The sequence below is a fragment of the Cyprinus carpio genome, chromosome A24, assembly GCF_018340385.1.
Source record: "Cyprinus carpio isolate SPL01 chromosome A24, ASM1834038v1, whole genome shotgun sequence".
NCBI classification, from domain to species: domain Eukaryota; kingdom Metazoa; phylum Chordata; class Actinopteri; order Cypriniformes; family Cyprinidae; genus Cyprinus; species Cyprinus carpio.
This window is the reverse complement of record NC_056595.1, coordinates 15070168-15091313: the sequence shown is the minus strand read 5'-3', so window position 1 is coordinate 15091313 and position 21146 is coordinate 15070168. Positions and strand designations below refer to the sequence as shown.

At 33.5% G+C, this 21146-nt stretch overlaps 1 protein-coding gene across 1 annotated transcript in view; it reads left to right on the top strand.

The window, feature by feature from the left end:
• Positions 1-21146, top strand: part of LOC109113266 (vasoactive intestinal polypeptide receptor-like) — a 45671-nt gene that overhangs the window by 20128 nt on the left and 4397 nt on the right. Inside the window, 8 exon segments of the mRNA XM_042714317.1 lie at positions 5364-5464; positions 7046-7143; positions 11717-11852; positions 17177-17330; positions 17471-17531; positions 17621-17693; positions 19759-19850; positions 20822-20951. Coding sequence (XP_042570251.1) covers positions 5364-5464; positions 7046-7143; positions 11717-11852; positions 17177-17330; positions 17471-17531; positions 17621-17693; positions 19759-19850; positions 20822-20951 — 845 coding nt within the window.

Genomic DNA, 21146 nt, shown 5'->3' with positions numbered 1-21146 from the left:
AAACTTAACAACTACCTTATAAACTATTAATAAGCAACAAATGATGAGTTTATTAAGGCAAAAGTGAATGTGAGGTGAGGTGAATTTCAATGCAAGTAAAGTCAATAAAGGTCAATGCAATACTGAACCTTTTTATCACATTTATTATATCTATATTATATTATATATGCATTGACCAGTGACTTAATCTCCATTTCCTGTGAGGTGATATATTATTTCCTATGCCACCTGCAGTGTCTATTGAAATGAAGCTTCCCTATGATTGGGAAGCTTAATATAGTCTAACATCCTGTAAAGTTTAATTCAGAAGGCACTGTCGCAAATGATACATATTGGACTGGTGCAGATGGTGAAATACTATTCAGGAGCAATTTCTTTTACTTAAGTCCCACACATTTCTGATGGATTTTCAGTAAAAAAATACAAGCACCGTACAATGCTCTTTCTTGAATGGGAAAGGACAAATTATGCTTTTCAGAATGATAATAATCTGTTCATAATTTAATACCAAGGATTAAAGTACCATTTTGGATTTGCTTCATGGGATCTCTGTGGCCTATGACAAAGCCGGAGGTCCACTGGAATAATGTGTGAGGATGGATATATTGCATGTGGGTGTTTGCACCCATAGATAAATGTGAGAGGGTTGGCATCAACCTTACATGACAAACAAAGCTTACACTAAAAGCAGAGAGTAAACATCCCCTTCAATAAATTTACACAAGCTTTCAGGTGCTGGTTTTTAAGTAACATGTTTGTATAAATGCACTGTATTAAATTTAGTTTTTGGTAATCACAACAATATGCATATCAGATCAAACAGGAAGCAGCATAAATTATTAGATGGATTAGTTAATAGCGAGTGTAAAATAATCTTAATCCTATATCATAAGCATGATATACCTTTCATTATTAATGTTATAATTAAGTTTTTTTGTCTTGTGTCTTCTGATAATGTTCTTTCAGCTTGTCTTGTGATTATTTGCATTTTGCTTGCAAGATTCTAAAAGAGAAAAATTATTTATTAAATGCATGCTGTTTATGCGTGTATTATTTATTTTATTCAAAACTATTTCAGGTAAAACATAATTATATTATATTACAATAATTATAATAATATATTATTACTCTTGAGTTTCACTTCAAGAGTAAAATATAATCTGCAGACCACAAAACATCTCAAATCTACAGGAACCACCAGCTATCTCAAAACAATTGCAGTTACCTCAATTTTTTAGTAATCTAAAATATGAAGTTGCCAAAAGAACATTGTGCTATGTATTTGGTGTACTGCAATGTGTTTATGCAGTTTAAGGTTAAAAAAAACATTATTTTCCACATAATGTACATTATTGTTGCTCCTCTATGCCTCACCTTTCTGAAACGCATTGATTTTTACAAAGCTCATCGTTCTAAAAAAGCAACATATACACTGATTGGCCAGCTATCCAGTGTGTTGTGATTGGCTGAATACCTCAAGCATGTGAAGGAAATGTTATGCCCCTTAACATACTGTGATGGCGTCTCCCAGCTGGATGAGACAAAACCAATAAAACCCATTACAAACAAGGCATTTGTTGCATCCAGTGGGGACATGATTACTGATTATAATGACTTATATTGTCTTTTTACGTGTTGCGTTGTGTATCGCAAAATCTCTTTGGATTTGAGACTTTAGTCTTTGCAACTTTACAGATCTTCTTTATGCACCAAAGAGCTTGTAACACTCCAAAGGGAAAGGAAAAATTGAAATCGCATCATATGACCCCTTTAATTTATATAATGTATCTTACAATAGCTTCAGTTTTACTGTTCTATAATTTGTCAGGCTGCTGCATGTTTTATTCTCTTTTTATTGCCCACTAAATTAACCGTATAATTGTCAGTAACAGAAATACTTTAATTGATGTTAATCACAAGTTAATGTTAAAGTGTATTATTCATTTCATTAATCATTGCATTAGTTGATTAATCTGTTGAGTAATTTATTGTTTGTGCTTTCCGTCAGTTAATTTATTCGGTCTATTTTCTTAATGAGCCATTCAGCCAGTTAACTTGAAGACACAGAAACCTTCACGTACAGTACCAGAGAAGTGCTGCTTTTGTAGCCTTGACATACTGCAGCTGTTTAGTACTTACCATTATTGACTTTTTATGGTGCATCTTCCAAATGATGCATGAACAGATCAATACACGTTAAATGAACAATAAAACTCTCAACAGCTTATTAAAGTGACAAAATATATTAATGACAAAAATTTTGTCTTTGGTTAATTATAGGGGAGATAATACAGAATGTTCTTTTTTTTTTTGCCTAGATTTAGAAGGTTTAGAAACAGATAAGTTTTGCATGTGTTTTCCAATTATGAAACCAGCTTTTTATTCATTTATTTATTCATTATTATTATTATTTTCAATTCTGACACAAGCACTGAATGTAGAAAAGGGGAAAATATCAGCAAAATGTTGTTGTTGTTTTATTTTTTGATAATAATGTTACAGATTCATGTTGTTTACTTGATTCTTCCCAGGGTGAGTCAGAGCCCAAAAAAGCTGCAGACATTATTGTTACATAGGTGGAGGTCACTTCCTGTCGGGGCAGGCACAGGTGGTCTTTGTGCATAGATATGAAGCATTTAAGTTGTTTCTGCTGGCATTTGTTCCTTTAGAAAGTAATTTTTTGTGTGTGTGTTTTTAAAGTGTGTTCTGTGTTTCCATTTGAGAACACTGTTGTATAGCTCTATTCAGTGTTCATTATGTAATGTTATGAAACAGCTTCTTTCAGCGTTCACATAACAAGCACACTGAAGGGAAACCACACAAGAACTCATTCACCTATAATTCAAGCCTGAGTGAAATTGATTGGTTAGTTTTGGATCAATACATGGCATTGTAACATGGGACCCACTATGAATGCACTGAGGAGGAACTATGTGTCCTTCCTCCTGAAGTATACATCATATTTTTCAAACTCTGTGGACTGTAAGGCAATGCTGTCTTTAAATGAATCATCCTGGTGGGATACCTACACCTAATCCTTGAATGTCCCCTTTAGTCAGATTGTGGTGTAATCTAAATCTCTCAGAATTAATTGAACACTAGTTTATTGGTCTCAACTCCATTTTCAGCTGTGTAACAGTAGTTATTTTCAAATTACTATAGCTTTTCCAGTAGCGAATCTTTTTAGCAAATTTTTTTAAACGAGTAGTGCAAATGTAAAAGTCAGATTCATTCTAACCAGTTCATTTTGAATGGTGGTCTCATGCTGTATGTGGAGTGGGAAAGTGGGAAAATAGTTGTCTCTTCCATACTGTATATCGGGGTTCCTCAAATCTTGCCCTGGAGGGCCAATGCGCTGGAGAGTTTAGCTCCAGCCCTGATCAAACTCACCTACCTGTGATTTTCTAATGATCCTCAAGGCATTGATTAGCATGCTCAGGTGTGTTTGATTAGGTTTAAAGGGGTCATAGGATGCCCATTTTCCACAAGTTGATATGATTCTTTAGGGTCTTAATGAAAAGTCTGTAACATAGTTTGGTTCAAATTTCTCAATGGTAGTGTAAAAAAAAAACTTTTTTACCCTGTAAAAAACAGTTCTTTTCAGAGCACGCTTAAACAAACGGGGAGTAAAAAAACAAACGTAATCCACTATGCCTTCAGCGGCTTAGATGTTGGGAGTAAATGACGACTGCTATGTTCATTATTACATCCAACAACAGAACACCTCAGTTGCTTAGGAAACATTCTTGTTTACATCTGCTCCGGCCGTGAAACAATGGTGGACTTATGACAGCTCACTCAGGGTGGGTCTAAGTTATAAGACGCCAGTCCAGTCAGTGCTGAAATGCCACTGTCAATCAAAGTATCATGGGTATGTCATTTATCCGAACCCGATCTCAAAATGAGAAAAAATTAAAAAAATAAAAAAATAAATCATTATAGGGTGGTTTTTTAAACACAATACCAAGGTTTTGTACACACACTGCCAAGACATTTCAGTTCAAACTACTTGTAAAAGTGCATGTAGCATCATATGACCCCTTTAAGAACTAAACTCTGCAGGAAAGTGGATCTCGTGGACCAGATTTGGAAAGTCTGATTCATTCTAGTTAATCGATTTATCCTATGGAAAGTCTGATTCATTCTAGTTAATCAAAATATCAAAAACAGTTCTCTTTCATACTAATAATTTAAAAATCAAAAAATTTACTCTAGTGGTGGATTAACCAAAAACTGACCAAACTAACTTATATAGCTAAAAAATGATACTAAATTAATTAAAATTGTACCTAAATGATTCTCTTTCTTACATGTGGAGTTGGAACGTCTGATTCAGTCTTGTGAATTAGTTCAACTTAATTGTTCTCTCTCTCATATGTAGAGTTGGAAAATCTCATTCATTTTTGTAAATTGGTTGTGTTGAATAAACAGATTTAAAACAAACCATTCTAATTTAAATACCTATAGTAGTATGTACTGGTTTTGATTTGGTTACATAAATTATAATGTTTTGTTGTATTTAGTATAAATTTTCCTTATTCAAGCTAATTTTTTTTTTTTTTTTTTGTGACAGCAAAAACTTAAATTACAAAATTTTTATTATTTTATTTTTTTTATTTATAAAAACAATGCTCAAAGTAAACCTTCAGTGTAGTTAATTAATTTAGTTAATCTCTTACAGTGTAGCTAGCTACCTTTTCAACGAGTATTTTGCTGTATTTTAACTCATTCAAATTGTGATTGCAGTTTCAAAGTACATTCCAAAAAATATTTTTTGCAGATTTTTGGAGTATGTTTTACAAGAAAATATTATTTCAGCTTTTCTATTTCAAACGTTAATGTTTAATTCAATGTGTTAATTGCACAAAAGTTTTTAATAGTAATAAAGTGTTAATAATGCCTTTGTACATTTGAAAGCAATTTCTAAGTGAAAATTGTTTCTACACTTTCAGTGTAGCTTCCTCAACACAAGTCCTATGACCCGAAAAATGTTGTTTTTTCTCCTCCAAGCATCTCAATAATCATTGTTCATATTTGTATACAGCATAGATAAAAACAATACGCTCAGTAAGCCACAGTCCTCTGTCGGGCCTCTTTGTGTATTGATCAGATGCAGAGTTTTGCATTCAGTGTGACATTGTGCATTGTGCAAGAAACACTTCAGTGAGAGGGATGACATGGACCGTATTTCTCTACTTTAGTAATAAAGCTGTTTGACTTTAATTGTTTGGACACACTCCAGGACGCCAGCTATCGGGGCTCACTGCGGTCAAAATTGAGAGTGTAATAAACAGATGCAGCTTCTAAACAGAGCAGCCAGTGTGTGTATCTTGAGGTTAATGACCTTTAAATTTCTCACACAGGTAACCTCTCAAAGACCTGCACTGCTGATGGCTGGACCGAGATGGACCCAATGGAAATCGCAGTGTATTGTGGATATAATCTGAATGGCACTGTTGACGATGTAAGTACAAAGTAATTTTAATGGTAAAAGACTGTAAAATATGACAACCTGTTATTTGGTTAAGAGTTCCTTTACTATAGTGTAATAAATCTAATTGGACATTTCATACTGTTAAATTTAGTGCAAAGAACAAGTCATCTTATAATTTACAGTGAAATCCATGAATTGACATTCCCAGAATCCTTTATGTGACCCTTCACATATAAAATAACTATTTCTTCTTACTTTTTTTGATCAGTTACATTAGGGTTTTATGTTACATCTTATATTGTTAAATTAATGTTCATTGTGTAATTTTAATGTCACATGTGTTACCATGATATTTATGTTTATGACAACAAGCACCTTCTATATATTAGTGTTTGCCTCAGATTGTGAAAAATCTACTTGTGATTCTACATATACTATACAGATTTTGACAAATCATTATGCTGGTAAAAAAATGCAGGTTTTTACTTTGTTTTTTACTTTAACCATCTCTAAGGTGGTTGCGAGAGCATCATACATGCAAAATATCTTAGTAAAGTTATGTCAAACTAGTGTTTTCTACTCCACTTGCATTATACAACACTGAAATGCTCCGACTCTTGACGTATTGAACTTTTAGCCCACAGAAAGCGCTCATTCTCATGTTATATTGAGTGTTCCTCACCCAAAAAACCCAAACTTTAACGTTTACCCTTTTTCAGTCAACCTTTTAGCTTCCTTTTCCAGCCAGCCTTTTATTGCCTAGTGCAAACTAACAAGTCCAAACATAATAGTTCCTTTATTTAGCATTGCACATCATGTCAGGCTTTGGATGCATTTGTAAACACACTAATAATCCATCACTGAAGCAGGAATTATATAACATTGAAACACCTTGATCTTTTGAGCAGAGTCTAGTTAAGTGAAGAGCAAATGACCTTTGTACTTTGATGAAAGCTTTCCCAGCATGTGTTCACATCAACAGGATGGGTAATCAGCACGCACGGTCTTCTGACCCACTGGGAATATGTGGGCATGGGACTTAAAAGAAATTTTATGTTTTTGTTGGTTCGTGTCTGATGCTTGACCCCAATGTCATCATATGTACTGAGAGCAGTATGCTGTTAAAATCATGTAGATTTACACATAAAGCAAAATAATTTAGATAACATAATGGTTTGCAATAAACCATCAATAAACAATTTTAAAAAAACATTAAAAAAAATAACCCAACAAAAACCAAAAAAACTTTAAAAAAGTACAAATTCTTTACAATTTTTTTGTGCTTTAATAAAAAGTCTTCTGCTGCATTTATTAGATTAAAAATACATGATCCATCAGAAATTATTCTAATATGATGATTTGCTGCTAAAGAAACATTTAGAATAGAAAGTTTAAAAGAACAGGAATTATTTAAAATATTTAGTCTTTTGTAACATTGTAAATGTCTTTTCAATGTAATGTGCCCTTGCTCAATAAAAGTATTCATTTCTTCTTTCAAACAAACCAATCTTGACCTCAAACCAACAGTAGTGTAATTTGAAGATTCAAGAAGATTTAAAATCCTCTGTGCTATTTGAACTAGTTAACTGTATTCTTTCTTTTCTTTTGCAGGATAGTTTCTTTAGGTCGGTGAAGATCGGCTACACCATCGGGCACAGTGTTTCTCTCATTTCTCTCACCACTGCCATCGTAATACTTTGTATATCCAGGTAAGAAATTCTGTATTTGTTGAAACTGATGCTAACATGTATTAGCTGGTGCAGGGGTGAATTATGTTCTTTTGCAAAAATAGTTTTGCATTTCTCTAGATGTGTCATGTTTATGCGATCGTACTTGCTTTAACTAGTTTTAAAGCCCTATCCAAGGCAATTATTTCTAAGGAAAATTACTTCCTGCCTAACTGACAGTTCTTCAAAATGAACTGAGGGTGAAGTAATTACATCTGCTTATTTTTATACAAATCAAATGCATGAGGTCGAAGAACAGGGTACAAATACAAGGTACAAGTGCTCTCTCTCTCTCTCTCTCTCTCTATTATTCTTTTTTTAATAGTGAGATTTAAATGTAGTGTGAAACACATAAAATTTATACTTTTAAAATATTAATATTTTAAATATATATTTTCAAATACTAATTTAAAATGTTGAATAGAATTCATTTGAATGTTTCTAAAGAAAAAAATTATATATTATATATATATATATATATATATATATATATATATATATATATATATATATATATATATATTATATTTTTTTTTTTTTTTTTTTTTTTTTTTTTTTTAATATTAATGAGTCTTTGTTGTCAAATACTGGGCTCAGTTTGAGTCCTACTAATGTTTCACATTGAAGGATGTCATTTTGATTAAGCTAATGGTTAACAGGCTTTAAACACAGAAAACAGTGCTTCATCCGTGATTGTAGCCAACCCCAGATTCACCTGCTAACGACAGAGATGAGAGCTTTATTACATGTATATTCCAACTCTCACATAAATCCAATAGTGATATTTTGAACCATAAACACGGTTTAAAACCCTTTAAGTGGCTCCAAGTTGGCATTCAGATGGTTTAGGCAATATAATTTATGCATTCAAACACTGCATACATTTGTGGGTCAGATTATTTATGATGCTCTTCTGGTGGATGATTAATTTTTGACATGGCACATTCCTGTGACATGCTCATTATAGTAACTGCTATGGATGTAGCTTACTCATAATCAAACATAATAAATGCAATATTTATAGGGTAAAATGCGGTATGATGCCCCCGGCCAAAATGACCCCCCACCTTTATTTTTTATCTTGACCATAGAGGGCACAAATTCTCATTTCATCACTTTTAATGAATGGCTGCGTTATTTTTATTTTGTAATTTTGATCTGAATTTTGATGAATATTTGTGATAAGATTATGTTTCATCTGACTATGAACATTTGTGGTAAGGATGTGACCTTTAACTTAAAAAAATGAAGTAATAGTCAGTTACGGAAAACGGTAATGTTATGCAATTAGTTTTGCAACTTATGTAAAACTTCAAAAGCTTCAAAAACTTCAAAAGCTGTATTTTAATCAAATTTAAGCTTTATAGAAAGCATCCTTGACATGCTGTTGAATAATTAAGACTCAGCCAGCAAAAATCTACAGTAATGCACTTACAAACAAAATCTTTGGGGTAATTTGTTTTGAATTCAGAACAATTGCTAACTGACCTAATTTTGTGTCTCTGTTAAATATGACAGTGTATTATGTTAAATATCAGAACGTTTGTGTGTGTGTGTTTGTTAAAGAGGGATTTGTGGACACATCAGTATGCCTTTAGATTTGTGGAGTAAAAATAACAGTTTTTATTTTTAAGTAAAAAGATAAAATTAGATCCTTGTGGTAAGTTGGTCACCCAGAAATGGCACAAAATTATAAAACAATTTAACACATTACAAAAAAACAAACAAATTATCAAAATTTTTCCACTATAACAACAATAACAACAATCATCATATACAACAACATCTGCACAAAAACATGTTAACTTGTATCTAAATATGTTACACTTTAAAAGTAAATGCACATTGGCATCTTCCCTAATCTTACCCAGCAGTATTTGACTGATTTGCCAAACATATAAGAGGATGACTTATAAAAGTGCATAAGTTTTGCTGTAAACTTGCACAGCGTAAATCCTCCCTGGAGTATGCTGAGGTTAAGTGCTTTACTGGAGGGCACAAATGTGATAGTTCACGGCTCCCTCCTTCTGATTACCAACTCTAAGCTCAATCACATCCCACCTCAAATGCCATCATTTCCATCAGTAATAAGGTTCATGTGTGTCACCAGTATGGCAGAGCAGCACTACTCCTCGATAAAGCTGCTCATGTTCATCTCTCCAGCAATGTAATCATTCCTAATCCTGTCTGTTAACACTATCTGCACTCGAGCTGCAGGCTTAAGCAGTCTTAACTGAGAGGATATCAGTCTGATGTGGGATTTGACTGAAGACCTGATCACACCTCAGGTTGTTATAATTGCCGGTTTGAACACTTGCTCCCACTCTATTGAATGGCTCGGGTCACAAGTTATCTTTGCTTGGTGAAAACAGTCTGTGGTCTAATTAAATTGTGCCACACTTGGTAAAATTTTTGTAGTGTCCAAATCTGTCAGTGGTATGTCGGTGTGATTCTGCAAATGGCCATGCACTAGAGATGCAACATTGGTCTATAAGATCATGCTGATAGTGTCAGATCACAGCATGTGAAATGAGAAAACCAGAGCTCATACTGTGCATGAGTGCTCGGTTAAAGTAAACACACTTTAATTAAAAAAAATGTAAAGTTATAGTCAGTTAGTAAAAACTGCAATGTTATGTAATGAGAATTACAACGTATATAAAACTTCAAAAGCTGTATTTTAATAAAACCTATATGTAAATGGATTCAAACAAATTTAAGCTTTATAAAAAGCATCCTTGACATGCTGTCGAATAATTTAGACTCAGCAAGCAAAAATCTACAGTAATGCACTTTCAAACAAAATCTGTGGGCTAATTTATTCTATATTCTATATCTATATATATGTTTAATTCAGTGTTATCATCCATATACTACAGTGGATCTCTTCAAACATCCAAACCAGGAGCTGTATAAGTTAGATTTTGCCTGCTGTATTGTATAATGTTTTTGGCCCATTTCAGCAGGCTTTTGCCACAGTATCAAAACAAATTGATTTCTTAAGTAATGAAGTAACTTTTCCATACATTGTTCCACACAATTCGTCTTACTGGCCACATAACTATAACAAAGCTGATATACAATAACAAAGAGTCATTTTTCAAGTTAAAGTCAGTTCATTGATGATTCAGTGATGTCATCATCCAGTTCAGCTCTCTTTAGTAGTGTCTTTAGTAATGTAATTGGTAGACAAAAGAAAGACTTTATAATAAGCTATTGAAAAACATTTTTACTGTAACTCTTAGTTGATAACAGGTCTTCATTACATGCATTCATTGTGCCAGTATGTAAACCTTGTGGTGAGATATCTGATAACGTATGACATAAGTTTTATGTAAATTATATTAACACGATTTTCATAAAGAGAAATTGGCTTATATAATTTTCCATGTAAAGCAGATTTCCACAAGTGCTGAACAACTGTTTTCAACATTAATAATAATAAGAAATGTTTCTTGAGCTGCAAATTAGCATATTATAATGTTTTCTGAAGGATAATGTTACACTGAAGACAGAAGTAATGATGCTGAAAATTCAGCTTTGCCATCACAGGAATAAATTATATTAATAAATAACATAAAATATTTTAAATTAGAAAACAGTTCTTTTAAATTGTAATGATATATTACAGTACTGCTTTACTGTATTTTTTCATACTTTTTTCCAAAACATTGAAAGTTCTTAAAGACCTCAAACTTTTGAATGCCAGTATAAGTTTTAGTCATAACTGTATTTGTTTATTACATTTAGCCACTCATAGTGGCTAAATGGGATTTATTTAGATTATTTCAATAAGGCAACAAGCCTTATCTGCACAAAGTGCTGCAAAAATGTAGTCCCAACAACACATTTTTATTGTCTTGTTGTAAACTAACAATCCCTACAGCATGACAACTTTGTAGATGTATTTAAGAGTATTACTGTAAAACCTCACCAGAGCGTTTAAACAAAGTGTCAGCTGATTTACTAGTCTGAATTATGGACATTATAAACAAAAGACATAATGTTCAGGGTGTTCTGGGATATCATAGTCTTTCTCTGTGTTTTAAAAACACTTATGTTTTGGATAAAGCAGCTCTGGATGTGTTCTCAAAAGAACAGTTCACCCATAAAATGAAAATAATGCCATTATGTACTCACTCTCATGTTGCTCCCAATCCTGCGTGACTTTCTTTTTTCCACATGGTAGATGCAGTGTGGTCAGTATTTGACTGCCTGCCATAGCTTGAAAATATTAAATGTGCATGTTGGACATTAAATAAGCAGGTACCTTTCATTTAAAATCAGATTTATGAATTCCCATGTTTACCATGAGTAGAAATGTGTGTGAAATGGACTACAACACAATGCAACAAATTACTTGTTGAACGAACCCCTTACACAGACCAGAAAGCTCAATTAGGATTTCATTTGTAGTGTAATTAGCTGTCATTTTTTCCGTTATCAGTTCCAAGGACAGGGTGTAATTAGGGGGAAGGGGACTTCTCAATCAGGCTTAACATATTTAAAATTCAGTCCGTGAGCGTGGCTGATTATATTCCTTGTATTCCCCCAGGAAACTCCACTGCACGCGGAACTACATCCACATGCACCTGTTTGTGTCCTTCATTCTGAAAGCCATCGCAGTCTTCGTCAAAGATGCGGTGCTCTACGATGTTATTCAAGAGTCTGAAAATTGCTCCACTGGCTCTGTAAGTTTACTATTGCACAATCTATTTATTTATTTTCTAATAAGTCCCCCAGGAGTCTGTAATAGTTTCAGTTAGCATATCATGTGACATCCACTCGCAGAAAACCAAGTAATTATCTAGCAATGTTAGTAAATATAGTCTATCCCAGCTGATCACGTTTACATTTTTTCTTACTCACTGGTCTTGGGCCTCTCGACTGTTATGTCTGCTACTAAACATCCAGGAGCATAACTTCACACTTGCTGCTGAATTCTCTGCTGTGGGTGACCTCTGTTTGAACCAATGTTTCTGTTTCTGGATGACATGCACTCCCACTGTTATTGTTGTAGCCCCTTAAGCTAACTCAATTTCACAGATTTTTCTTTCACAACATTGCAAAATCACAAGAAGTGATGTGAACTTTGGGTCATTTTTTGACACTGGTGCAATGGGGTATTTTGTTTGTGCTAGTTTTACACAATTGTACTGACAAGTGTATGCTGGTTTACTAGTGTCCCATTACTATGCTGATTTACTAGTGTCTCTATTAAAATAAGAGAAATCAGTTTCACAGTATTTAGACAGCATCGTCTGACTGCTAGTAATGGTAAAGGACTTTTCTGACATGACTCAGCTATTAAGATGATGACTGATTTAACTTGACAAAGTAGCATAAAGCTGTCAATGAAAACATGGCTCCTTATCATATTGTATGGAGTGGGTGTGCTGTAACACGTGTCCAGTATTTAGATCTGGTGTCTCTCAATGTCTGCAGTTTGAGCAGGAATTTTTAATAGATCAAGGCCGTCTGTGTGGGATCTTCAGAAGTGTATTGTTCTTTCAAAATGAGCTTTTGACTCTTTCGAATTTTTAAAGCAAATGGATTTTAAATGCAACTTTTGAAAATATTATATAAATCTTTAAAATTGGCTTTTTACAGTGATTTTTGTTGGTATAAAAAGGTCTGAAACACTGTGGCACAAAGGATGCACGTCTGAATGTAGACCGTCTAATCGAGTCGCTGTTTTCACATGTTATTTGCTGAAAATTTTATGTCTATGTATATTTTTTGTAGAACAAAATCAATCTATCTATCTATCTATCCCATTTGACAAAATGTCAAATAAAATGTATATGACAGCTTTTCCACCTTGGAGTAGAAAATTAAGTTTACAATAAAGAAGAGTAACATTGTGATAAACCGCAATGCAACTGTGAGAAATAGTTCATAGACATGATTTCAAAATATTCACTTTGTGAAATATAAAGTGAAGTCATATTGTGGCTTTATTTCTCTTGCAAAAATTACAAGCAAGCTTTCAAGCACTGTAAACCAGTTCCTCCTGCAGAACGCAAGGGCAGTTGAAAGGAAAGCCATTGATATGGTTCCATTACATCCTCTCCATGATTCTTTTTAATGGCTCCCACAAAGGTTTTTAGGTACAAAAACTTTAGGAACACACACACACACACATATCAGAGACAATCTTCTGTCCTTGTGGAATAGAAAATAAAACTTGCTTTATGTATTTATTTGTTTAGTTATTTATTTAATTTTGAGACAGAGTCACAACTGTGAGACGTAAAGTTGTGATTACGACATATAGACCCGGTTTCACAGACAGGGTTTAGGTTAAACCAGGATTAGGCCATAGTTCAATTAGGACATTTAAGTAGTTTTTAGAAATATGCCTAGATACAAACATTACGGGTGTACATCTTGAGACAAACAATGAATCTGACATATTTTAAGATCAGTCAGTGCAAGTTTCTTTCAGTTAAAACAGCCCAGACGTGCATTTTAGTCTGGGACTAGGCTTAAACCTTGTCTATGAAACCCGAGGATAAAGCATAAATTATGGGATATAAAGTCACAGTTGGAAGATATAAAGAGATTTAAAGTCATATCTGTGGGATATAAAGTCTAATAAAGTTGTTATTATGACATATATAGTCACATTGTGTTATGTAAAGTCACAAATGAAAGATAAAAAGCCACAATTACCTTGTTTTTTCTTTTCTTTTTATTCTGAAGATGAAGCAGGCTTTCATACAAATAATTTCACAATAATGAGATATAATTTTGTTGCTGTTGTTGTTGAAATAAGTTATTGATTAAGAGATGTAAAGTTACATTGTGAGATATAAATTCACAATTGGAAGATATAAAGCTGTCAGTTCAGTTTGTTTTAGATGTGAACCCAGGTCTCCTTTCACTACTTACAGAGCCTATAGATTACAGTCCTTACATTTTTATGAAGAACTACGTAGTTAAAAAGTGCTCCTTAAAAGTCTTACATCAGTCTCTTTTAATCTGCATGCGAAATATTACTAATCTCCTGTGGAATCAGTTAATATTCACAGCTAGGTTGTGTGTCAAGCTGTCTTATTAACGTTACTCTCACCTTTAAATAAAAGTAGGCTCATGGGAAAAGACAGAATGACTGATTGCCAGAAAACAGCTTTATAAAAAGAATTAGTTGCAGTGGTTTTATCTGTGATACATAATAAATGCATGATAAAAGGCTGTTGAGAGGTTCACCTCAGCAGAAGGTGTTTGTTAGCCATTTGTGTGGTCGAGCCTGCAGCAAAAGCTTTCTATCTATTTCAGGGATTTCGTGCCCTGAGCAAGAGGCTGCGGCTCTCAGAGTAATTTGGGATGATTTGTGCGTATTAGAACTATGAGCCAGATCCATTCATCCTGCGCTGCCTCATTTTACACGCCCGAAAGCAGAAAGCATAATTCAGACCCTTCTGCTGTCTAAACTGTCGATTGCTTCATCCACCCAATTCTTTTTTCCTGCCTGTAAGGCATGCACTCTCATTTTGAGCGTGTTGCAGAGAGGAATGAAGTTTTAGATGTGTGAATCTTGAGAATCTTTGATCCTCGGATCATGGAGCTCAAAGAAGTATTTTTAGAAAAAGAGTTTAGAGTTTTATTTTTAAGTGCAAAACTACATACTTTCAAAATCAAGGTGGGTGTCAAAACAACTACTCGACTTGTTAATCTTTAGCAAGTTCTGTACAATTAGGCTCCACCAAACTTTCAACAGGTGATTTTAGGTACCGTTCACCACACAGGATGTGACTATATTTATGTACATAGACTAATTTATAAGGTGTGGTAAAAAAAGATGTTTGATTTACAAAATGTATGTATTTTATTTGTTTGTTTATTATTTTAAGACTTAATTTAAGATGAAATTTCAGCACAATCTTCAGTGTCACATGATCCTTCAGAAATATGCTGATTTGGAGCTCAAGAAACTTTTTTTTTTTTTTTTTTTTTTTTTTTTATCAGTGTTATAAACAGTTGCAATGCTTAATATTTTTGGTAACCATGATGTTTTTTTTTTTTCAGGATGCTTTGATAAATAGAAAAGTATTTATTTGAAATATTTTTATCATTAGAAATTTCTTTAATGTCACCTTTGACCAATTTAAGGCATCTTTGCTTAATAAAAGTATTTTCTTAAAAAAGTCTTTCTGACCCTGAAACTTGTGAACAATAGTGTATGTACATTGCAATGAATGAGAAATGAACATTTTAGCTTTCTTATGAGTAACTGAATATTTGTTTTTTCTTGCTTTAAAAAAAAAAAAAACCTTCTCACCTTCTTTGCAGCCCCTAGTTTCAAACTAGTGATCCATCTTGTCTATCCCTATATTGTAGTTTCATTGATATGAACATCACAGATCATTAACTGTGTTCAAACTGTTGTGCAGCACCACATCTACAGGCCTCAGCATGATGGTTTTGTTTGTATTGAACAGTCAGAAGTCAGTAGTCATTCATTCATTCTGCTTTTAAACAGGAGGACATGGCATTTTCAGCATGATGCTGTATCTTTGCTCTGTTTTTCCTTTTCACCTTCAGCCACTTACACCCTCCTGTCTGATTTCATTGCTGTGTGTTTGTCTCACAGTTATTTGTCTATAGTTCTCCTGGAGTCTGCCTACATGTCTCACTGTCCACACACAACAAACTCCTCTCTACCTCCCACAGGTTCTACCCAAATAAAACAGCTGCTTTCATCAAAGTTTATTACCAGTGCTTAAATTGCTATTTTGGAAGTCAAAGGAACACAAAAAAGGCAAGCACTAGCTAGGCAATACATGACATATGCATAAGTACCTACAGTAATTAGGGTTTGTAATGTGAGAATTAAAGTATACATAAAAATTAAACAGTGTATGTATAGCTTATGTATATGTGTACAGTATGTATATGTATATTTATATACAAGTTTTTACTAATGAAAAGCCATATCTTCCTTTACTTTTTACATCTTAAATATGCATTATGTATTTAATATATACAGCATATATATAACTATTTTAATATACGTAAACCTGCAAATTATATTGCAAATTAATTTATCATTTTTAATTAAATGATTTGACATTTGTAAGAAACAGATTACCATTCATGTACCGAAGACTTAATGCAAAAGAAAATTTAAAGTAAAAATGTTTGTTTTTAATCTGAATATCAGCCTGGAGCATGCCTCCATTCATAATAATTATGTTTTATTGATACAAACTGGAAATCTGCCCTAAATTAATATTTTTTTTTAATTAAAATGAACTGTCACTGTCAATGTTTTTTTTTTTTTTTTTTGATGATGGGGGTTAAGATGATGTCATCACCATAGCAGTAGTGGGAGTGTGTAAAGTCTTTTTTAAAATGTCATTCATGGTCCTGTGTTTCTTTACATCATAAGTATTTATGGTTTTGTTGACTTTGGTGCAGTTTATTAGGATACGTTTCAATTATGTTTAATCCAGAACATTATCCTCTAATATTCATTTAGAATACAGGCAGTTTCAGATATTTTATTTGAGTTGATTCCTGACAGTAGAAAAATAAATAATGTCCGCACACTGAAAATTATGTTTATCAAAAAATTATATTTATCCATTTTTTATATTATAATATTGATCTTGGAAAAAGGTAGTGTTGTGTTAAAATGTTTGCTAAATTAAGGCTATTATCAACCACAATTTGCACCATCACTTTAACATATTGCAAACAGTAAACCAAAACTGAAGTTGTTTGCTGTATCTGCTTTTTTCCAATTTCATTTTATTTGACAAAGTACTCTAAACTACTGAATGAAGAGTTGATTTCTTTAGAACGAGATATCTGAAATTAAAATGTTTGCGGCTTTATTCAAAATGTTTTTAATTTTTGTGGAAAACATTTGCTTATAGTGGTCGCACTGCAGAGTTTTACAATTTGTTATCATTGTGGTAAATGTCAGGATGTCCCTACTCCGCAGAGCACTCAAGGGTGGGAATGACTTCTCAAAGCCATTTTCATATCCTCTGTCTCTGATTTTCAGGTTGGCTGCAAAGCTGTGATTGTCTTTTTCCAGTATTGCATTATGGCAAGCTTCTTTTGGCTGCTAGTGGAAGGTCTGTATCTTCATGCTCTGTTGGCCGTCTCCTTCTTCTCAGAGAGGAAGTACTTCTGGTGATACATTCTGATTCGTTGGGGTATAGTATTTATGTGCATCTGTTTTTTTTATTAACCTTCTTTTGTTAACCTTTGACATAATGATTATGTCATTGAGCCATATACAGAGGCAGCCGCTGATGTATTGACTGAAATACGCTCTCTTTTCACCTCACTACAGGAGGCCCAACGATTTTCATCACGGCTTGGAGCTTTGCCAAGGCTTACTTCAATGACGTCGGGTAAGATTTAAAAAATAAATCAAGACATAAATACTTAGTCATTGCAAGCAAAAATGTATACATGACATTTATTTGCCATTTTTTCCTAGATGCTGGGATATAATTGAAAATTCTGACCTATTCTGGTGGATTATCAAAACCCCGATATTAGCTTCAATTCTGGTGAGATGCCTTTTCACTCCTAAAGTATCTGTCGCCATTTCTATGATTAGAGAAAGTTGTACATTGTACATTATGATTGCTGTCTCTCATGGTCGCCATGAAGATAAACTTACACTTGGTATGCTTGACTAGGTTCCCCTGTCTAACCAGTGAAGAATGTAATTTCTTTCTTTCTTTTTTTTCTGAAAAATGTCTTAGTTATGATGTCATTTGTTAAATAAATTGCAGTCTTGGCAATACTTCCTATATTAGGACTCATCTCATCCATCTTCACTGACTGCTAGCGTGAACATTAGGTCATGGCCTACTGGTTAAAGAGTCAGACTTGTAACCCAAAGGTCGCAGGTTTGATTTTTGGTAATGGCAGGGATTGTAGGTGGGGGAAGTGAATGTACAGAATGTTCCAGCCTCAATACCTCGACTGGGGTGAGACCCTTGAGCAAGGCACCGAACCTCCAACTGCTCCCCAGGCGCCACAGCAAAAATGGCTGCCATTGTGTCCATTTACAATACCTAAAACACACTGTCTCTTGTATATACAGTATGTGCTTTAAAAGGGACACACACACACTCTCTATATATATATGTTGGCCTCTCCTTCTCTCTCAGAGAGGAAGTACTTCTGGTGGTACATTCTGATTGGTTTATGTGCATCTGTTTTTTTTATTAACCTTCTTTTGTTAACCTTTGACATAATGAGGCTTCAGAAACCCTCCACCTTCCCCAGCTCCACCTGTACAGATCTGCAATGGTGTGATTTCATGTATGTTATATATGGGGGTTATTTCATATATATTATATGTGCAGCAGCAGTTATTTCTAACAGCAGCATGTCTGTGGTTGTATTGGAGGTAGCAAGTACGTATTCATTTTAATTGCATTAAACTCATGATATATTTAGTGTTTCTTTTTATTTATTATTTATATAAATAATATATATATATATATATATATATATATCTATATATATTATATATATATATATATATATAATTTTATATATATATTTATATTTTTCAAACTTTAGTATTTTTAAATTATTTTTTTCTATATATTTAGTGCTTTCTCTGATATGTTTGTTTTATTTATTATGGTTATGAAATAAAATTGTAGTTATTTTAAGATATTATTATATCAGTTAAGATGTTATATATTATAAGTGCATATTTCATGATAGTTTATATATTTTAGTGCTTTATAAAATAAATGAAATGCTTTTATTTTAGTTTTTCATATTTTAATACATTTTTATTCTTATATATTTTAGTGCTTTCTCCTTTTTATATTGTTAATTTTTGTATGCTGCAGCAGCATCTCATTAAATAAAAATTAAATAAACAAAATAAATACCAACCACAAAAACAAAACAACTACAATAAATAAATTCAAAACTCCATAAACAATATAATTCCCATCCAGTAATTCTAAACTCCTATAATAATTATTGTGAAAACTTAGCAATCACTCTCTCATGAGTTTCCCTTTGAATCTTGACTGTTTGTTTATACCCTTACAATATAATAATTTGCTTAGTGCTGAGTGTTAAGAATGTCAGTAACACTCAAACCTGTTGACATATGTGCCAGGCGATGTTATCTCTCAAGGGATTTACATTATACACTGTACATGAAAGATCAATTGGCTTTTCTTTTGAGAGATTTAAGGGAAAGAAAGAAGGTCTTGAGAGAAAGAATGACAGAGAGAGAAAATCTGTCACTCTAGTGGAATGTTAATGTATTTTTATTCATGCTGGAAAACTGAGGCTCTTCTCATCTTCCCCCACTCAGACATGTTTATTCCTCAGTTATTGCTTGTTTTTGCTACAGTCCATCTTGTCTATTTAGAGTTAATGTTGTCTCGCTGCCGTCTCAAGGAGGTAGTTTTGTTCTGTACTTTTGCTAATAGATGCCAGTCCCTGCTTTCTCTGAGACATATAAACACTCTGCTTTGGAACCATTGGCTTTTTGACCCCTCAGTGATTTCAGTAAGTTGTGCTCAATCATGAAGCTCTACAAAATAACAACACCCACTATTTTGTTATTTTCTTGTTTGTCACCAACAACAGATGAACTTTATCCTCTTCATTTGTATCATTCGGATACTGCGGCAGAAGATCAACTGTCCTGACATAGGAAGAAATGAATCGAACCAATATTCGTAAGTATTAGGAACCCATTCAGAACAGATTTTTGCATTCATATAAGATTAATTCTGTAATTTGTTCTATTTAATCTCCTCACCCTGCTGAGAAGACCAGCATGAAATTTAAAGGGATAGCTCACACAAAAATGAATATTCTGTCATTATTTGCTCACCCTCATGTCATTCTAAACCCATATGACTAATTCTCTGCTGTGCAGCACGAAAGGAGATTTTACCCTTTTAAATGATATGTTAACCTAGTGTGAGACGTCTTGACAAATGTGAATGAGATTCGAGAACTGCAGCAAAGGAGAAGAATACCTGTGACTATAATAGTGACTAAAATTTCTTAAAAGATCTTTTTCTCACTCAAAGCTATCATAAGACTTCAGAAGAATCTAGCAGATGAGTCATATGGTAGACCAGGTAGACCAGCCTGCAGCTAAACAGCAAAACCAGCAGAAAACAAAATCTGGTTGGCCAAAAGATTCTTGTTGGTTAAGATAGTTATGAAGTCTGACGGAGACACCGGCATCTAAAGCACAACTTTTGCTTTATTCTGGTCTTTTCGGAAGGATGAGGACTGGAGGTACATGAGAAACATTTTAGCTTATGTAATTTTAACATGGGCATAAAATATGGGGATATTTTAGTTGGCCTCTCCAGCAGCAAGCGAGAACCCAATGCACTGCAATCTCATCATCTAAAATGTCACTGGCTCTCTCCACCCCTGTTCGGATGATTTAATGTCTTTTATCCTTAAGTAGCTTTCCACTGTTCAGTTCGCACAAAACAAGACTCAGTTCTTAAGCACCTGCAATTTTCTACCCAGCATCACTAATGTTGTTATTCCAGTAATATGCTTTTTGATATCACCTGGTAATAATATCATTTGCTGCCACGCTCTGTGTGCAGGTTATGAATGACAGGAAAGTATCCCATAAAGCTATTTGTTATGTTTTTTTTCTTCTTCTTCTTTTCTATAGGAGGCTGGCAAAATCCACACTTTTGTTGATTCCACTCTTTGGGATAAACTTCATCATATTCGCTTTCATTCCTGAGAACATAAAAACTGAGCTAAGGCTTGTGTTTGACCTCATTCTTGGGTCATTTCAGGTATGTCTGAAGATTCACTGAGAATAATCGTCTGAGGATAATCACTCAAACTAGTCACAAAAAAAAAGTAGAGCCCAAATATCAATAGTTGCCAGTGACAGGAAATGCTCTCAGGCTAATCGTAGCACTGTTGTTCAGATAGCAGAATAGTTTAATGATGTCTGGTAGAACTGCTCAGGGCTCCTCAAACAGTCT